At 38.1% G+C, this 20,007-nt stretch overlaps 3 protein-coding genes across 4 annotated transcripts; 1 reads left to right on the forward strand and 2 right to left on the reverse strand.

The window, feature by feature from the left end:
• Positions 1-359: 359 nt before the first annotated feature.
• LOC140281791 (bolA-like protein 2) lies at positions 360-3,920 on the reverse strand. 2 transcript variants are annotated; one of them, XM_072376288.1, is made up of 4 exons: positions 3,832-3,920; positions 3,629-3,694; positions 3,244-3,341; positions 360-877 (listed from the first exon to the last, which is right to left on the reverse strand). In XM_072376288.1, the coding sequence occupies exons 2-4, from the start codon at positions 3,689-3,691 to the stop codon at positions 778-780; spliced, it is 261 nt and encodes an 86-aa protein (XP_072232389.1). In that variant the 5' UTR covers positions 3,692-3,694; positions 3,832-3,920; the 3' UTR covers positions 360-777. The 2 variants fall into 2 exon arrangements, with proteins under 2 accessions (XP_072232389.1, XP_072232388.1); XM_072376287.1 differs by lacking the exon at positions 3,832-3,920 and having other exon boundaries at positions 3,629-3,823.
• A 3,586-nt stretch (positions 3,921-7,506) lies between these two features.
• On the forward strand, positions 7,507-12,903 carry slx1b (SLX1 homolog B, structure-specific endonuclease subunit). The gene is made up of 5 exons (XM_072376832.1): positions 7,507-8,066; positions 8,170-8,221; positions 10,426-10,743; positions 12,204-12,419; positions 12,539-12,903. The coding sequence occupies exons 1-5, from the start codon at positions 7,894-7,896 to the stop codon at positions 12,566-12,568; spliced, it is 789 nt and encodes a 262-aa protein (XP_072232933.1). The 5' UTR covers positions 7,507-7,893; the 3' UTR covers positions 12,569-12,903.
• A 388-nt stretch (positions 12,904-13,291) lies between these two features.
• On the reverse strand, positions 13,292-19,552 carry LOC140282012 (uncharacterized). Its single transcript, XM_072376545.1, has 7 exons — positions 19,425-19,552; positions 17,073-17,194; positions 16,882-16,992; positions 16,091-16,144; positions 15,355-15,519; positions 15,099-15,221; positions 13,292-14,852 (listed from the first exon to the last, which is right to left on the reverse strand). The coding sequence occupies exons 1-7, from the start codon at positions 19,429-19,431 to the stop codon at positions 14,814-14,816; spliced, it is 621 nt and encodes a 206-aa protein (XP_072232646.1). The 5' UTR covers positions 19,432-19,552; the 3' UTR covers positions 13,292-14,813.
• Between the last annotated feature and the right edge of the window lie 455 nt (positions 19,553-20,007).

A 20,007-nucleotide genomic window follows, 5' to 3' on the forward strand; every position in this document is an offset into this window, starting at 1 on the left:
ATGCACTGGTCTACAGTATAAAAATGCTAATTTGTGTCCTGAAACCATTGTCTAGAGTGAGTGGTTAATGTCTTCATTATACTGCATTCAAAATGCTTTAATAGCACAAAATGATGAAATGCTCCATTTTTCAGCAAAACCTGCCCTAAAGTAACACTCAAAAATTGAGCTAATTAACAACTATATACTACAGGGCAGTTAAATCTAGCATAACAGTAGGAAAGTATTTAAAACAGACCAAATATTATTTGAAATTTTAAACATATTCATGTGCAAATGATTAACTTTATTCAATGACCAACCTCACACAATATCTTTCTCTTTCTGTGTTTAGAATCTAAAATCTAATTTATTGTATTGTCAATGTTCTGATGTGCTGACATTTGATTTCCAATATAGAAAATAGTTCAAATAAACAAAACTCCAAATCTGCAAACATCTAAAAGTTACTATAATTTGTGTGGAAATGACAATTAAACTTAAACTTATTTATTTAAAGGTGTTGCACTTCAGATCTCTCCTATACAGGTGTGGTCACGTCCAAACTGACACGACTAAAATCCTGAAAATATGCTGCCATCACAGCAAACCTTAATCAAAAGAATGCAATACACGAAAACAAAATGCAGCATCAAAGTGTTTATTGTTGAGAAAATTGCTGTGGTTTTATGTAAAAAAAAAAAAAAAATCACCGATTTGATTTGGTGTGAAGGTGAAAAATAATGAGGCCTGTTTTATGCTAGGAGGAGGATTGTCATGCAAGTGAATGTGTTTGTATCATTCTGATTTTTGTTTCTCCCACTGTTCTGGGGTGAGGGTCTTCTGTTCAAAAGCATGGATTTCTTTCAACTCCTCGACGAGACATGTATTCACCATCCTGCAAACAGACAGCACACGGGTTTGGATTTTACAAAGAGCCAAAGTGAAACTAGAGGCCGACACATCTGTAATAACAACAGAGCAGAAAGGTTTTACACTTCTGAAACCAAAAGAGAAAAAAATGGTACATTTAACACGTAAAATATCAAATCATATATGAAAACTCTTGGGTTGCTTTATGTAATACATTGTTTTTCTGTGACATTCACAGTTTGTTGTGTTTTGGCCCATTGCAGATGAGATGTCGGGTATGTTTATGACAGCCTTAATTTCTTCCAGCAGCAGGTTCATATGCAGAGAGAATTGGTGCACATATTGCTGTACGGTGATGCACACACGCTGCCTGGTGGCTGTTTTATCTGCATCAGTAGTTGTCACAGCTCCCAGTTTTGACATTTTTCCAACTCTTTGCACTGCATGTTGTTCGACTGAACACACTGCGTCTCGTTGTCATGTGTCCATGACGTATGCCATTGGGTTTTTTAAAACAATGCATCATTCAGCTGGTTGAATGGAGTAGTAGATGCACTCATTTAAGAATCATTTTATTTCCTGCAACTCCATAAAACACAAGCACAGCATACCTCAGTGTGTAAAAGCAGCTCCTCATCCTCACATAGACTTTTGATATTTAAGTCATTTTGTTATGACTTTGTATACGTGGAAATCTAATCTTTACAACCTCTGTCAAGTAAATGACTCACGCAATCCTGGTGATCTTTGGCAAAACCCTGAAGAAGACCTAGGTTTGGGAACTTCTGTTGTAGATTAAGGTCACAAAAAGTGAAGGAAAATGAAGGAATTTTGTTTGGATCAAGCAGCAGCTAATGACAACTGAATAAAATCAATGAAAGGGGGTGTATTACTGATGTGAGATATGCAGATGGTTCAATTAAATGTTTGAACACTTACTTGCAAAAGTAGCATTTTTCGATGAAAACCCACTTGAGAGCTAAAATATTTCTCATTCTTGTTTGCATTGAAAATTTAAGTAAATTTAGTTGTTTTTTAAAATAGAAGAAATATTTTGATATTTAGAAATGGGGTTTCTGCATACCACACTGATAACACAATTGGTCATTTTAATTGAAACATAGGGGTCAATCAGCAGACAGAATGATAATGAGACCATCATTAATCAACTATCAAAGTTAAACCAGCACATCAAGGGATATAAGGGCAAGTAGAGCTGTCACAGCTGTGATGCTCCTCTGCATCACTCAGACCCTGTGCTGCTGCTGAGGACAAAGTCTGCTCAGTTCCATAAATAGCTCATGACAAGAATCTATATTGCAGAACTGACCATAACACTGTGGAAGATAGTTTATGTTTCTGTATTTAGCAGACGCTTTTATCCAAAGCGACTTACAAATCAAGATATAACAGCTTTATAAAAAGCTAACAATAAGCTACATAGAAGGAACCCAGGAGTCCGACTCTGTCAGAGGGGACAGAGTAGAGATAGGGTGCAGGCATAGAAGGAAGTGCAGAAAGATAAAGTGCAGAGATAGAGGGGGGAGGGAAGTACAAGGTAAGTGCTGGGATAGGAGATGCTCTCTGAAGAGCTGGGTTTTCAGGAGCTTCTTGAAGATAGACAGGGACGCCCCTGTTCTGGTAGCGCTCGGTAGGTCATTCCACCATCGTGGGACGACACATGAACAGAGTTTGGATTGTCTTAGGCGTGGTGTAGGAGCTGCTAGACGACAATCCTGGGACCAACGGAGGGACCCAGTTGGGACAGAAGCCTTTGCAGGAGCATTCAAGTAGATGGAGCCGCTCCATTAAGCTCTTTGTAGCTAACATCAGGGACTTGGATCTGATGCTAAGGGCAGCCAGAGGAGCTCAATGAACAGAGGGGGGGCGTGTTCTTTTAGGCTGATCCAAGACCAGACGCACCGCCGCGTTCGGGACCATCTGCAGAGGTTTCACAGGCTGGAGACCAGTTAGGAGAGCAGTTAGGAGAGCGTTGCTGTAGTCAAGGCAGGAGATGACCATGGCCTGCACCAGGAGTTGGGTGGCATGTTGGGTTAGGTATGGTCTGATCTTTCTTATGTTTATTAATGCAAAGCGGCTGAACGAGCAACCGAGGTAACGTGATCTTTGAAAGTTAGTTGGACATCAATCATGACACCCAAGTTTCTAGCAACCTTTGATGGAGCAAGAGATAGGGATTCAGTTTGGATGCAGATGCTGTGGTGTATGGTTGGTATATAGTATATCAACCCTGAAGAGTTTGGCCCTCAAATTGTAAGGGAAAAAAATACACACCCGTGGAAACTATAATAAATGCCACTTAAGTACTATACAAATTAACTTAACAAATGAGTGCACCAATTCTGTGACAATACCTACAACGAGTCATACCTGTGTCTCTGTAACAGTGGTTTTCCCTCAAATTGGGACGAGACCACCAGGACTTTGAAGCTGGCAGCACATCTGTTAGGTGAGGTATCCTCCACATTCTGGAAAAAAAACCATAAATATCTACATCATCCAAGACTAGACAGTTAAATACTACAGGCGACCAGGAATGATTCCCTTATATGTTCATTCGGCTCTTGTAGCTAACATTAACACAACGTGCTGCTGGGTGATGGCGAAAGCTGGCTTGCTGAATGTCCAATGAGCCGAACAGCTTCAGCTTCGGAATATTTTGAAAACCTCACAGTTATAGTCCATTATGTTTGTACCTCTGTTCTTTAATATTACGCAGCAATCCAGGAAAAAATAATGCAAATAACAAACTTACCACATGCACTGCCGCGAGTTCTTTAATGAGTTTGTCTCGGATGTGATCTGCTGTTATTGCCATATCCTCATAGAAGGAAAGAAAACACTGCTAAATAGATGTATTGGCAAATCAATTATTAAAAGAAGACAGACAGGTTAGCATTGGCAGTACTACAGTATTCACCAATTTTACAAGTTCTGCAACTGCTATTTTTTTTTTACCAATTAAAGGCTGACTGTAAAATGTTCTGCTAATTCAGTCAGTTTACGAACATGAGTGCCGGTGTCGTCTTCTTCTTTGATTTTTAATGGCAGTTGGCATCCTTGCTGTTGCATGTGCCGCCATCTACTGGACTAAACTTCTTTCTAGTTCTTCTTTTCTATATTTTTTAAATTATTCCAGTTGACACCAGGTGTCCTATAAATAGTTTCCTCCCTTCTTTAAATTGACCAGATTCCACTGGTGTACTGGTGTTCTACTTTTTCAGATTATATTCTCTTATTCCTGCCTTCTGCAGCCCTATCGTCATATCTGGGACATGCTATCATCACATGTTCCACTGTCTCCCTCTCCCCACAGCTACACTGCCCAGTTGGATGTTTCCCCTTTATCTTAAGTGTATTATTCACTTTACAATGTTCTATTCTTATACTGCTCATATTTACTAGTTCTGTCCGTAACACCCTGCCTCTCCTGCTACACTTTGTAATTTATATAAATGTCTTCCTTTTTCCTGATTCTTCCAATATAGATTCCACTGTTTGTTTATTTCTTTCCATACTAAACTTTTCCCTTCTGTTTTTGATCATTTTACTTTAATTTCCACCACCTCTTTCTTTACTGCATCCTTAGCAGCTTTGTCTGCTTTTTCATTTCCATTTATTCCTACATGAGCTGGTACCCACATGAACACTATTTCCCTCCCCTGTTGCATTAACCTGGATGTTTTTACCTGTATTTCATATAAAATTTCCTGATGTGTTTTTGCTGTTCTGTTTTTAATACTTAAGATTGATGAAAACGAATCACTACATTTAACTATTCTCCTATCCCTCACCCCCTCCATCCATTCTATTGCTAGAAATATTGCACATAATTCCACTGCATATATACTTAAATGATCTGATGTTCTTCTTGAAATTGTTCTATTATAAATGGGAACCGCCACTGCTGCTGCTGTTACTCCTGTTGTATATATACGCATATTCTCTATACTTTTCCTCCACAGTTATAAAATTTCTGTACTTGATCTGCTGTTTTATTTCTTTCCTTGATGTTTGTAATGGAAAATGAATTCTTATATGCATTGTATTGAGTGTTACTGTGCATGAACTGCAAATGACCGAGCTGCAAGGTACCACCCTGCCCTGTTTTTCTTAAATTCCTCTTTACAATGGTGGGCTTGTTATAATGAGATAGCTGCACTTTAAGGGGGACAGGGTTAGGCTGGTATTACAACTGTGTCTTGGTAACCTCAACTGATGGTTGGAGAGGAAAGATAGAAGAACAATCAACTATACCCAAAGAGAGATGGCGTGATAAGAGGGCAATATAACTGTGTGTTTTTGCCTCAGTGGTCAGAGCAACTCTGTATTCTGTGCTGTATTGTTCTCTCTTGGAAGATATTATTATTAAAGCCTCTTATCTCCTCAGAAGAAAATAACTGACTCTGTGCGTTACTAAATTTCCACAATTTTGGCGTCACGAACAGGATCCCTCGACTGGCAAAAGTAAAACGCCAGCCTGGACTGAAGTAGCTGTTCCAGCCTCATACCTCCAAGGCCTTTTCGGAGAGAGAGGACTGGCAGGTCCGTTTCCTGAATACCAGCACTGGGATCATTTTTTAAAATCTGATAGTCTAAGGGGATAAGACTGCTTTTTAGTTTTTATTTGAAGTGTCACTTCCATTTCTTCCAGTTTCTTTATATCCAACTTCCTGCATGAGTTATAAAAATGTATTATTGCCAACCTTCTCTTCCCTATTCATATTTCTTTTATAATAATCTCCATCTCAACTCCAATATCAATAACCTTGTAAGGAATGCCCTCTTTAACAAACGTGACACACCCACCCACCATCCCTTCTGACTGCCATGTATCCTGTGATAATAAAAGCTAAAGTTGGTTTAAACCATGATTCCTGGATGCACATTATACCTGGTATTTCCTGCTGACTATATATGAATTGTTTAAATTACTGACCATTAGCAATTAAGCTTTTTGCATTCCACTGAAGGATTATCATTATTAATACTATCCATGATAATTCTTGACTGGCCTGAACACTGAACTCGTCTCTCACTCCTTCCCATCTAATCCCTCTCATACCCAGATGATGCACTGCTGCTTTGACTATGATTTGTATTCTTTCTGTTTCAGATTTAACATCTGCAGTCACATTTATGACCCCTGCTACGAATGTCACCAATCTTTTTTTCTCCTCCACCATTTTCTTTTCAATTTCTTGCCCACTTGTTTCTCTCTATTCTGTAGCTTACCATTATCTTTCTCCTTTCCCGCTCTCCTGGCAGCTTCAGCATACAATATTTTCTCATTCACTTTCATCCGCTGCACTGTTATCTCTTTCTTCATAGCCTCACATCCCCAGTATGCTACACTATGTTCTCCTCCACAGTTACAGCATTTTGGTTTCACACCTGTCCCACATTTCCCATATTCATGGTCCCCTCCACACCTTGCACACCTTCTTTTCCCTGTGCACCTGCTAGCAATATGTCCGTACTCTTGACAGTTAAAGCACCTCATTGGTTTTGGGACAAATTCTCTAACACTATATTATACAAATCCAAAATATATTCCTTTTGGGATCGTTTTTGCATCAAATTCTACAACCACTGTTTCTGATTCTTTTTTCTCAGGCCCTCTTGTCATTCTTTTAACATCTTTAACTGTTGTATTTCTTCCTCTCATGTTTTCTATTACAACTTTCATGCTTATTCCAAGGGGAACCCCTGTTATCACTCCCTTACATCCAAAACTTCTCTGCTCTCCAACTCTCACCGTTTTTGTAACTTTCATTTTTCCTACACTCACCATTTTCCGAGCTTTTTTACTTGTGTATCTGTGTTACATCCAATTAGCAAGTTTCCATCTCCAAACACTTTAGCGTATTTGACCTCTCTTACTTGTGTTCTGATTATTTTTGTAATTTTTAATGGATCCATTTTTTTTACTCCACCTTCACCTTCAAATCTCACTACATTAAAGTCTCCCTTCTTCCTATTCCTTTCCTCATCTTCCTGTCCCTCACTCTCCGTGTCTTCTAAGCTATTTTTATCTTCTTTCTTTCTCCTTCTCCCACTTTACCCCTTCCTCCTCTCCCTACTTGCTCCCACTCACCACCCTCTTTATCAATCTCAAACTGCTCTTCACTCATCTCCGTACTGTTGCAACTATCTCTGCCCCCCTCCTTTCCCTCCAATTTTACACCCCCTTACAGAAAGTAGCGCTAGGATATCGCTACCGGACCTGTACAGGCCGTCGGCCGATATCCCCAACTCTACTCTCCGAAAGTTACCTATCTACCTACCTTCTACACTCTAGTAATGATGTTAAACACTCCTTAATTCACGTTTACTCCCGTTTTTTTTTATTCACCGCATTCCACCAAACTATCCGTCGCTTGGACATCGTCACAAGCTGTCATTCCTATTAGCCAATGTGAGTGCCGGTGTTTCGATGACGTCACAATTTACAAAAGAACCGTCCAATTGAATTGCAGCAATGACAACTACAGCCAATCAGTTGATGCCTCTACATAGTGTGGACGGGACATATTATTTTAAAGTATCGAATCATAACATTAGAAGTCCCTGTAGAAAGACCAATAAAATTATTTAAGCAACTATTTTTACAAAAAAATACAAGATTTATTTTTCTCAGCCATAAACGGGGCAGTCTTATAAAGTATTTTTTTTTAGAGGTGAGCTTTTATTAGCCCCACAGAAAGATAGAGGGCATTCTTTTGGAACTCAATAGATCAGGCAACTGTGTTAGCTACTAAAACAGACGCCACCGAACATGTACAGTGGCTAACAGTATTACATTTTTAAAGCTTGTACCTACTGACAAATAGCGTCCATGACATATAGCTGATTTCTCGCAGATTAATTTAAACGTTTCTTTCAAAATTGGGCTTTACAAGCTAATCTTTTCTAGCTTGCTGTGTTTTTACCAGTTAATGCCATGTATGTTTCAGTGAAGGTAAATAGTACATGGCGGTACGAAGTTTAATGATAATACCCTAAATAAATGATTTTACAATGGTAGTCGAAATAGAAAGCTTCTTTGGTGTGTACATGCTGTACTGCACTAATCCAAAATTCAAAGGCCGTATATACATCGGCTTTACTGTGAACCCTGAGCGGCGGATTGGACAGCACAACGCAGGACGGCACAGAGGGGGAGCCAAGAGGACCAGTGGAAGAGGACCATGGTATGATTTTATAATTTGGTAAACTGTCAGCTATTTTAGATCAGAAAGACTCTTTGGAATGACATACTTTATAATCTGAATACGTTTAATCTGTCTTTTTTAGGGAGATGGTCCTAATTATCCATGGCTTTCCTTCAGATATTGCTGCCCTAAGGGTGAGAATAAGATGGTTGGTGACTGGACGGCAGCGTTTTATCTTTATCTGTCTAATCTTTATGTGTCTAAATCCAGTCTAGAGTTTTTATAGAACATCATAATTAGGGATGTAACATCCTCAAAAACAGTATGCTGACTATGATGAGACACTGCAGCTTAAAAGCCAAGAACTTTCACTGCTTTTTTGAGTTTGTGTCTTTTGGTTTACATTTCTAGGGAGAATCTTGTATCTTAATTTTTCCTTTTTTTCTTACTGCCTCAGATTACTATTTCAGTGAGCTGAGCAGATACAAGCAGTGACATTAAAAGGCTATGGACCACTGATTTATCAGATGGAGGTCTCACCTGCAGCATCTTTGCAATTTCTCTGAATTTGACTGAGGAGTTTGTTTGCAAATCTTTGGGCACAGATTGGAAAATATAAGCCACTGATAATGACTCATCTGTTCACACAGATTTCTTCTAAATGTGTATCAATTACAAGTAAATGAGAAAGTGTTGTTAATAGACAGAATGGGTTTACACATGACTCTTGTTTTGTGATGACCTCTGTCATGAACTGTTGCTAAAGACCATTACCGTATACACAGCTATACATGGATGTTGTGTTTGATTGAGTCTGTTTAGACCTGATGCCATCACTCACAATATCCAGTTGCTCTTTCAACAACCAGAGGTGACGTGGAATGCTTATAATCACATTGATATAATAGTTAGTAAATGCAAATTTGTCCTGGGCCACACTGAGTGATCACCTACTCCCCTGATGTGAATCCACGCAAAAGGCAGATTTTCTATTTTTCTATTTTCTACTTTTCTTTTTTTTTTGAGAAAAAATACATTCTGTAAAAAGTAGCGTCACAAGTCATATTATTGACAGAAAACCTCCCGCTCATCTTTTATGTTGATTTCTGCTGTGAAAGTGAACAAATCAGCATTGATTTGGTCAAAGATTTAAGGTATCTCCAGGGACTGTTTCAGAAATTGATGTAGTTCTCGAGTATGAAGTTAAAAGTTTAAGAACTTTATGCAAAGCTGTCAAGACATATACAGCAGATACCTCACTGAATTTATGATCCACATTTTTCCACATTGTCTCTTCTTAATGGAAGCACATTTCCATATTTAGGAATATAGAGGAGTTTTATATTCGTTACATCTTTTACATGCAACAGTCTGCTCTTCTTATTAATAAAACACCAAGTGATCTATGTATTTTGTGCAGAAGCAACAAACAAAAAATGCTTTGTGACCTACTAATGTCCTGCTTATTGCTCAGCTCACTTTGTAAAATTGGCAGCCTTGTTTATGTTCATATAGAGCAGGTAATTTGGATCTGATGACAATTGGTCACTCAAGTCGTATGTGGGGACGCGTTTTAGTGTTGGCTGTGATCACACATACTGCACTTGGAGCTTGTGATTGGATCACACAGGATGCATGAAAATACCTGGTCTGAACAGACACTAAACCACTGCTACTGCAGATGGCACTGATAAATCCTGCTTTTAGAGGATGCAATACTGTCTGAAGGAAAATAAAGCAGAGAGTACAGATATGTTGAGTCAAAGTATAACACGCAATGGCTAAATTATGCTCTAAGAGCTACCTTCTTTTTTGCATGGGCATCCCAAGAATTTAGGACCATTGTACATTCGTCAGGTTTTCTATTTAACCCATTCCGTGAAGTAAAAGAGGAACAATAGTTACTTAGTTGTAAAAAGATTGGTCCAGACAGAATAAATATAGATTGGTTAATCTCTTGAAAACAATTTCAGCACTAGTACAAATTTGTGTTCAAATACCTGTGTAAATATCAGTAAAATAATGGCTGTGTAAAGCATCTGATGTCAGTAAATGGGAATTTTGACTTGTTGACCATCCAACCATTGCATTAGCCTTGGAACTTTGTATGGAAACACGGGGCTCTTAAAATCTTAATTTTGTCCATAAAAATGATTGACATACAGCAATGTTTCAACACAGAAAATAAAGTGAGAAAGCTTTCAAATATGATGGTTGTTTTTTGTTTTGTTTATTTGTGGTCTTCTCAGAAGGTAAACAGGGAAAATCAAAATCAGATTAATGTTTAGTCTGAGTACCCCCAACCTTTATTACCGAAACACTCAAATATCCAAAGTATTGATATCTTGTTTGGTGTTGATAGATAAATAAATATAAAATTCTGTCGTTTCTGTGTCAGTTTGAGTGGGCGTGGCAGCACCCTCACTCCTCCAGACGACTTTCCCATGTCTCTCGGCGTTCCAGAAAGGAGTCAAGCCTGCAGTTCCACTGGCGTGTAGTATCCAACATGCTACGAGTAGCGCCATGGAACAGGCTGCCGCTGACGGCCCGCTGGCTCAAACAAGAGTACAGGATGGACTTTGAGCCCAGTCTGCAGCCACCCCTGCACATCCCCATCTGTTTTGGCAGCGTGAGGGCCAAGAAGAAGCTGTCCCTGCAGTCTGCAGGGGAAGAGGAGGAGATGTCCCGGTGTTTTCTCTGCAGAGGGATGGTGAAGGTAGTGTCACTGAACAGTACACTGTTGTTAACTTAAAGTCATCCTTCTACATTTTTGAAGGGATTCTACAACCACCATAAAACATATTAATTACTCATTTAGGCTCATTTAAGGTCTTGTAACTGCGAGTCTGAATGTTTTTTTTTTCATCCAGAGTGATTTTAGAAAGTCTAGACTGCAAAAAACCACAGCAAATACTTTTTCAGGAAATGTTTTGAAAAGCTACTACTCAGCTATTCTTCAATTTTTACTAAAATATATTCAATACACTCTTTGAGAATCATGTAAATACAGCCTCAGATGAATAACAACACATTATATACTAGCCATCTCATTATTTATTTAACAAAAATTAAGCAAAAATGCAGAAAACATTGTGTGAAAAACTAGCAATAACCTCTATGAGTCCACAGCCTTAGAACAACCTTTAACAGCCTTCAGTTAAAGGAATGGTTTTCTACTCTGCAAGTTGAGGCACTGAAATGCTCAATGGAATGATCAGAAAATTACTAATGAGTTTTAGAGCTAATAATGTTACCCAAAGTAGAAAAAAGCTTTAGATGAAGATCTGTAACTTTCAGTGAGACATTCAATCAGGAGCTTGCATCCAACAACACCAGAGAGAATGGTTTAAAAGTCCAAATTAAATGACATAAAATGAAATTATAAACCTGAATCTCACTGAGAACCTTCTGAATGAGCCAGCGTCTGCCATCGTAACACACATCCCGGTAAACTTTAACAAGCTCGAGCACATAAGAAGAGAAGGATTGTAGAAACTGTCAGCAACCTGTATTGATTTGTAGATGGGCTTGTGTTTGATGTCAGTTTACAATGTCGGTACAATGTTAGCCTTTAACTTTTAAATTAATATAGAACAATGAATGGGATAATATTTCATTGCCATTGTAATAATATTGATATTGTGTTACTAGAAGCTTGTTGATCACAATACTCACTGCTCTCCTGCCTTCTCAAATCTCTACTTTTCTTAGATTTTTTTCCCTGTTAGACATTAATATTATCAGAACATATTTCACTTGCACTCCTTCTCTACCATAATCCCACTCACTCTTGGATATGACAGTCCAACAATCAGTCTTCTCTCCAGATGAAGGGACTTTTTATACCATTGTCAATGTCATTTTTACTGGGATCACGCTGAAAAATTCAAAGTTGGACTCCGGCTTCCCTGGGCTGCATGTCAAAGCGTCCTTGGGCAAGACACCGAACCCCATGTTGCCTCCCGATGCATCCATCGGTGTATGAATGTGTGTATGAACGGTTAGAAAAGCACGTAGTTATGTATAGACTTAAGACGTGCTGCATGAGTGTGTGTGAGTGGGTGAATGTGGCATGTAGTGTTAGAAGCCCTTTGACTGGTCGGTTAGACTAGAAAAGTGCTTTACAAGTACAGTCCATTTACCATTCCAGTGAAATTTGTCTCCTCTCCTTGTCAGGTGTCAGAGAAGGTCAGCTGTTTCCACCCCTTCTGTGGGATGAGCAGTCATTTAAATTGCCTCGCTAGATATTTCCTGAAGGTGGAGCCATCCCACCTCCTGCCAGTGGAAGGAAAGTGTCCATCCTGTCATCGCTCGGTGCTCTGGGGGAGCCTCATTCGTCATAAACACGGTTGCTTCGGAGACCTTGAAGAGATCACATCATCTTCATCTCAGGTCAGTTAGGCAACTGGACAACTCTGCTAAAGACAAGCCAGGACAACAATAAGCTTCTCATTTGTTCCACTTGAATGTTGTTTTTGGTTTACTAATTTGATCACTTTGATCTTCCACAGAGCCACTGGGCAGATGAACTGCAGATGTAAAAAAAAGAAGGCTGCAAAAATGTATTTGTTTCATATTTAAAAGCAAAACCAAAAGGAGTGTGTGTAGTGGCATGTTCTTGTCAGAGTGTAGAAAAATGAACAGAACTTTTCATTTTTATCATCCCATCATGAAGTGTTCTTTTTGATCATGTGCAGTAAGAATATTTTCTTTTTATTGTATCAAATATTTGTGGAAAAAATGCATTCTTTGACAAATAAATGTTTTTTATGATTTGTTTTCAAATAATGTCTTCTTCGTAGCTGATAATAGAAATATTTATTTACTCTTTCAATATAACCTACCTCTGCATTATGTTTAGAATATATGTTGAGTCATTAATTTCTGATAAATATGTCCTTGTGAGTGCTGCATTTTTTTAGACAGAATTTATGCCAATTCCCTATTTATTAAAACCATATGCAAAGTAACAATTTTAAATATGATTCTGCTGTGTTTCATTCCTTTTTTGGAAAAAAAAAGAAGCCTCAGCCCACAGCATTTACATTGTCACACTGTAAATTCTTCTGGGACAGTTGACGACACTGGAGATGATCACATTTATTACAGTAAAAAAAGGAAAAATTAATGTAAGGGATCTTTCTCTATTCTTTTCTCCACTTATAGAGAGGGTTTGGTAACAAGCAGTTATCACTGTGAAATACATGCAACAGTTTGGTGATTCACACCTGGTAAAAGCTACTTATTTCAACAATTCAGGCTCATGAATGAATGAATGTTTTATTATAAATTCTTGTTGGTTACAATGATAAATGAAACAAGAAAGCATTATTAAGGTAGTGCTAACAACAGCATACAATCTGATGAAACATTTTCACAAAGGCACTGTTGGTAATTCATCACAGAAAACTTCATTAATCACCTTCTGAAATAATAATAAAGCAAGGTCACATAACTTTCAAAACATTCTTCGCATAATTGGGCTTATGTGGTAGTTTCCATGTCCAGTGAAGGTCTGAACCTCTCTTAGAAACCAGGAAAAAACGATCAGTCTTTAGATATTCTTTTTCTTTCTTTTTTTTTTTCAAAAAGATGGTCTGTTTATTTTTTTAAGGCTCTTTGATATGCACAGAAGTTAAAACTGGATTGGACAAATTAAAAGAACAATATTTTCATTTTCTAATACTTTGAAAGAAATATTGAATGAAAGAATCCTTCCCAAGAAACAACTGTCTGAAGTTTTGAACCCACGAACAGCTAAAATGAATGGGTTCTCTTCTTTGCCAGCCCTTTACTTTTGCTTCCTTCAGGTGTCTGAATCTTTTTAACTTTAGTTTTGTCTTCAGCAAGTGAAAATGCAAGAGGTTGACATCAAGGGTCTCACTCGGTCGTTTCTGAATATTTATCTTCAAAACAATGAGTTGATTTTTTCTTCAACAAACCCGGAAAGGGATGAAACTACTGAACGCAGAAGAAGGGTATATCTCAGTAAACAACTTTTGCATGTTGTTAGATTATTATTGTCTGAGCCAGTAAGTTGTAAGTAGAATTGACTGTACTTAGCTGTGCATAGTTACCAAATATTTTTACACTGCAAATGTTTAGTGGTTTCCTGTCATAGCACATTTGCTTCATATTATATTTGTGTGCCTATCTTACACAGAAATACCATATTTTCATGACTTTTTCAAGTCATTGTGAGGTAACTGGCCATTTTGCAGATGAAAGACAAAACAGGCTTATAATGCATATAATACATTCTTCTACAAGAGGCAGGTACAATTACTACTTAGTAATTGTAAAAAAAAAAAGCTTATGGCTGTACTTTACTTGAAACCATAAGAGGATGATTGTCCAATTGGTGGCTAAATATTGGTGCAGTGTTAATTTTGAATGATTTTGCTACTATGACAGGATGTTTTCAAACAACTATCATTCAAGGGCTGAATGTTTTCTGGGTAACATCTTTTTGTTCTTTATTATGCTAACAGTCTCTGTTGGGCAATGCTGAGTAGGTAGTGTCAGATTTGTCAGACAGTTTGAACTGAAAACTCAGCAAAAAAGGAAACAGACTGATGAGAGAAAAGATAAATGTGGTACAGACAAAAAGGCTCAACAGATTTGAGAACTGCAGAATTGATAATAATTCTCCATGGGTGGCATTTCACCCCTTTCACATTATACAAAGTGATTACATCCATTATTGATATGAATATACTGATCGGTACATCTTTAATCTTAGAACATTTGCTTGAGGCTGTACATCCTTCTTGTGTGTGTGTCTCCTTACTGTTCGGCAGGGGGCGTTTGTACAGTGATCACAGGCTGTCGGGGCAGAGAATGACAAGTGATTTAAGCCACAGGTTGGTTACAATAAGATTAGTTCATGAATTATCTTTGTAAAGATTTGTACTTCAGAGAACTTTCATATAATTTTGCATACAATTCAAGACACTACCATGCTAGCACTGTGTGGAATGTTTAACAATCCATTTAGTTAGTATAGAATCCTGTCATTTAAACTAGAGGATTAGAGGGGGGTTGCTAAATCATTCACCAGTATTTACTCACAATTTTGGGAGCTGGCCCACAACAGTTGACTACTTTACAGCAATAAGCAGCCAGAGTGGCAGAGATAGCCAGCAGAGTAGCCTGGATGACCACACCACCAGCATAAAAGTGGGACTGGATGCTCTGTGAGTGAATACAGACAAACAAAAAGTGTCCTCTTCCACTGTTCAGTTACATGTCATTTCCTTTCCATCAACTGCTTTTCAATGTTACTTGAACATGATCATACAGTTTTATAAAGAGGATACTGTCTTACCTCAATTTGATGGCAGATTTCACCATGGTTGTGTGTGCTGTTGTCATTCTCATAGTAATAATGCCAGCAGTAATAGGACACCTCCTCCATTTTAATCAAAGTGCAGACTATGTTGAAGATGGAGGCGCCACATGCCACAATCTGCATCCCCAAACAGGCCTTCAACTGAGAGAAAGAAGTTTTAGTTTTTTTAGATAGACAAGGGGAAAAAGACAACTAAACACAAAAGAGACGAAAGGGTGACTTCCTGTAACCATCCTGAAATGAAAAGTCAGAGCCATCAGCCTGTTTCACTTCCCTCTGTTACAGCTAGTTCTTGACAGCCATATCTGCTTGTCTTAGCCCACAGAACTGTGATCAGTGTCAGTTCCACATCCAGAGCACATGACATCCTGTTACAAAGCACTGTTTTACTGTTTGCTTATTTTCAGTCCCCTCTGTTAAGGAAACATTAGAGCAGAATCTGTCACATGTGGATAAGCATATTGACAGGGCAATGGACTTGTGGAACTCCAGCTTCATTCAGCTTTGCAATGTGACACAAATTGGAACAAGTGACAGCGAACCACTCTTTTCTATGAGTCTTATTTTATAAAATTATCAGAGTTGTAAATCTCACACAGACATTCTATTTTCAAGTAGTTTGCACCCTAAAGCTGGTGGGTAGCTTGTATCTCCTGGATATTTGAGAACTGCATACTGTTACTTTTGTCTGTCTCTCAAGCACATGACCCACCGTTGGCAGATGGAGGTTCTGTGCAGCTACAGCCACATTCCCGGCTATCAGTACCTGTAATGAGAACAAAACCACACAGTCTCAATATCTTTTCAATATTTAATCTTTTTTTTTCATTTAAAATCTGAGCCACTTCTCTTTTAAAAAATAACTAATTATGGTTGAAATGTAGCTGCTCGTTATCATGAAAAAAAAACAGATTACTCCAGAAAATACATGGGTCAATTTTCAAACACTGTCACATCCCTTAACACTAAAACAGTATAAAACAAATTGAACAAAACATGAAATAATACTTTTAGAGCATAAAATGAACAGTAATAAACACAGAAATATGTTTCCATAATTTTTTTTCATTTAGACTGTTATAAATCAAAGAAAAATTTATGATTATTTATCATATGATTATGCTGTCCAAGGCTGAATTTATAACATAGCCTTCAATCATTTTCACCTGGTGTACTGTCATTAAGAATAAAACCAAGCAAACAAAGTTGTATGTATTTTTTTATTTGAATGATTTTTTTATATGATATATAACAATCTAAATTTTTTTGTAGTTATAAACTTAGTCTTATTTCTATGTTTTTTTTAACCCGAACAGATCAGCAAAAAGCTGATTGCCCAAGTAAAAAAACAAAACATTTCAATTGTTATAGTATATATAGCATTTGAAGGGTGAAATGATTAATAACATTGAGGGGTGACAGTAGTTTTATTGTCTCATTGTTCGTTTCCCATCCCACAGTTATACTGTTTATGAAGTATATTTGACTTTTCTATCTGCTTACCAGCAGAGATGAAATGAAGAAAGGTATGTCAGTTTGCAGTTGACTCAGGCCCTTAGCTTGAAACACGCCGACACAGATTATTTTATACGCACTCAGGCCAACCTGTGTTATCTGCAAGACACAGATCATTCAAAATAAGGTTAAAAAAATGAGTGGCAAGCAAAGGTTGAAACACATAAACGTGCACATACCCCAAGAGCTTTGGGTTCGGCTTCCAGGTACTTCTGCTTCCTATGGACGTTTCTCTGAAAGGTGATTGCAATCAAGGGGTTCTGAGCTGGGCTGATACCCTCCTCCACAACTGCTGCGTCATCTGAAACCAGCATTGCCAAGTACATTCAATACTGAAACATGATATAAATTAAGGTTTGTGGATTTTTCGGACTAGTTTTTCCTTGTCTGTGTTTGTTTCTATTCTGTTTTCTTGTTTGGATTCTTGGTGTTTTGAGTCATATTCTTAAATTTAGCATTTATTCTTTTTGTATCTTGACTTGTCTTTTTATTCATAATTACTCCATTGTTTTTTGTGTTCGGAGTTTCTGGTCTTTTCTATGATCCAAATATTTCTGAGTTCTTTGTTTTACTCTTCTGGGTTTTTAGTTTGTTGTTTCTTTGCACTCCTTGGTCACTCTCTGTTCTATACTCTTAGCTGTTATTTTGTTTGAACTTACACTTTGCAATGCGTTTTAGATTCTTGTCATTACCCCTTGTTATCCTCAGTTCCCCTGTTTTGGTTATAAGCTCCACTTCCACACCTGTCTCCAACTCAGTTAACATCAGCTGCAGCCACTTCTTTATTAGTTGCCCCCACTTTGTTCAGCTCAGTCTTTGGCAGATCATTGCTGTTACAACCCTGTGAAAATGCACTGTAGTATGTTCTCAGGCATTTGTTTTTTGAAACAATGGTTTCTTCTTGTATTTAGATTTCTCAGAATTAGTTCTTGGTTATCTGGCCCTGCTGTGTTTTTGGTTTCTATTTTCTTATAAATTACCAGTCAAGTTTTCAATCTGCCTACAGTCTGCTGATCTGCATTCCTCTCCTCTCCTCTCCTCTCCTCTCCTCTCCTCTCCTCTCCTCTCCTCTCCTCTCCTCTCCTCTCCTCTCCTCTCCTCTCCTCTCCTCTCCTCTCCTCTCCTCTCCTCTCCTCTCCTCTCCTCTCCTCTCCTCTCCTCTCCTCTCCTCTCCTCTCCTCTCCTCTCCTCTCCTCTCCAAAGTGTGTAACATACACCCCCCCCAATTTAAGTACTTAAGATTTCCCTTTGATCAAAAATGTTTAAATGTGTACTTTAAGGTAGCGGTTTCTAATTTCCCTTTAGGATAAAGACATTTTTCATTTAAAACACAAAAACCAAAACAATAGGTCAAGAGAAAAAGTAACATTTTGGCTTAATTAAAAGCCCACATAAGGGCAATACTATTGTAAAATGGGAGCCTGTTTAAATTGATATGAAAGACCTCGATCAGACTGGTAACCAACCGGCCAATGGTCATCTATATGAGATTCAGAGTTCCCTTGTAGAGATGGGAGAGCCTTATCAGTGTAGCAATGCACCCATACGGCCTCTATGCTAACAGGCCATTCCTCACTGAAGTGGAACATATTTGGCCAAAGGAACTTGAATGACTCTCAGCCTATAAGAAGGAAAACACTCTGATCTGATAAAACAAAAATTTTACTATTTGGCCAAAATTCCCAATGTCATGTGAAGGAATGCAAGAACTGATACATTCTCTGCAGTCAAACATAGTAATGGCATATGGAATAATTCTGTGGGAAGCTGTTTCTATGCCAATTTTCATGCCTATATCACTAACCAAATAATGACATCACTTACTTGTTCGACCAAGGTGACGGTCGGTCATCTTGAAAAATGGCTGCCAACTTGAAATTCCAAGTGGTTGGGACAATTTTCTTGTCAAGTGACTCATGGAGACTGGCCATGCCAATTTTCATGCCTACATCACCAACCAAACAATAACAACACCAAATTGTTCGACCAAGATGGCCACCAACTTGAAATTCCAAGTGGCTGGGACAATTTTCTTGCCAAGTGACTCATGGAGCAGTCTCCAGCACTCTTGAAGACATTGCCACTATTATGCAATGGTGGAAATGCGTGATGCTGCACTATATGTAGGCAAACTTTGACATTAGGAAACAAAGATTGCTTAAAAACTATTTCGAGTAAATTTCCTGTACATTATCGCCAAACAATAGGCCTGTAAGACGTCTTTCTTCTCATAATAATTGAGGCAACATTGCATTAAAGTAGCATTAAGTATCAGCAGTTTCAGTTATATGAAATACATGAAAGTTCTAGAAATCACTTCTTTGCCTGTTAATATGAATATTTAGCCAAAACGACGCCCAAGTAAGAGAACCTGCACTACATAAGCTTGACGCGGAAGCCTGCCACAGTTATCAAGAAAAGGACAACATCTGGATTTCATCACTCTGAACAAATAGCAAGAATCTTGCAGATTCCTCCCCTTTTCAACCGGTGGATTCACCGGGCGTTATTTCTAGTTAATCTTTTTTTACCTGCCATTGTGACACGTTCCGCTGACACTTCACCAACAGACGGCTTTCCTATCGATTCGTATTTGTCTGATAGTTCCAGGCCTCTGTTCGAAATTTCTGCAATAATTTGGTGGATGTGGGAGATCGAGTCCCGCCCCGCTTCTGTCAGTGAAACGCCAACCCTCTGATGGGGCGGGATAGTCTGAGCTGATGGACTTCTGCTCTCTCATATGCCATTAAATTTAAGAAAGAATGAAATATACCGAATACTCCGATACTAAGATCTGGGGGATTTTTAAATTTTTTCTTTGATGTTTCTTTATTTATCAATATCAAGTGTAGTTTTATACTATGTAAAGTCAGTCTGTCTGTTTATTTTTTTTCTAGATGGACGCATAGGTTATATACGTTTATTTAAGTTAGAATAAGTCTATAGAAATGGCTTGTTAGGTTACAGTACTTCTTATGTATTTACATTTATTACTAACCAACCAATACTCTAACCAATTAAACAGGGCCTAAGGAGGCAAAACCCTCACCATCTGGTTTGCAAGGTAATCTAGAATTGCATTAAAATTGATTGTCCATGAAACTAAACTCCCAC

This window comes from Leuresthes tenuis, unplaced genomic scaffold, assembly GCF_036924035.1.
Source record: "Leuresthes tenuis unplaced genomic scaffold, fLeuTen1.0.hap1 SCAF_22, whole genome shotgun sequence".
NCBI classification, from domain to species: Eukaryota; Metazoa; Chordata; class Actinopteri; order Atheriniformes; family Atherinopsidae; genus Leuresthes; species Leuresthes tenuis.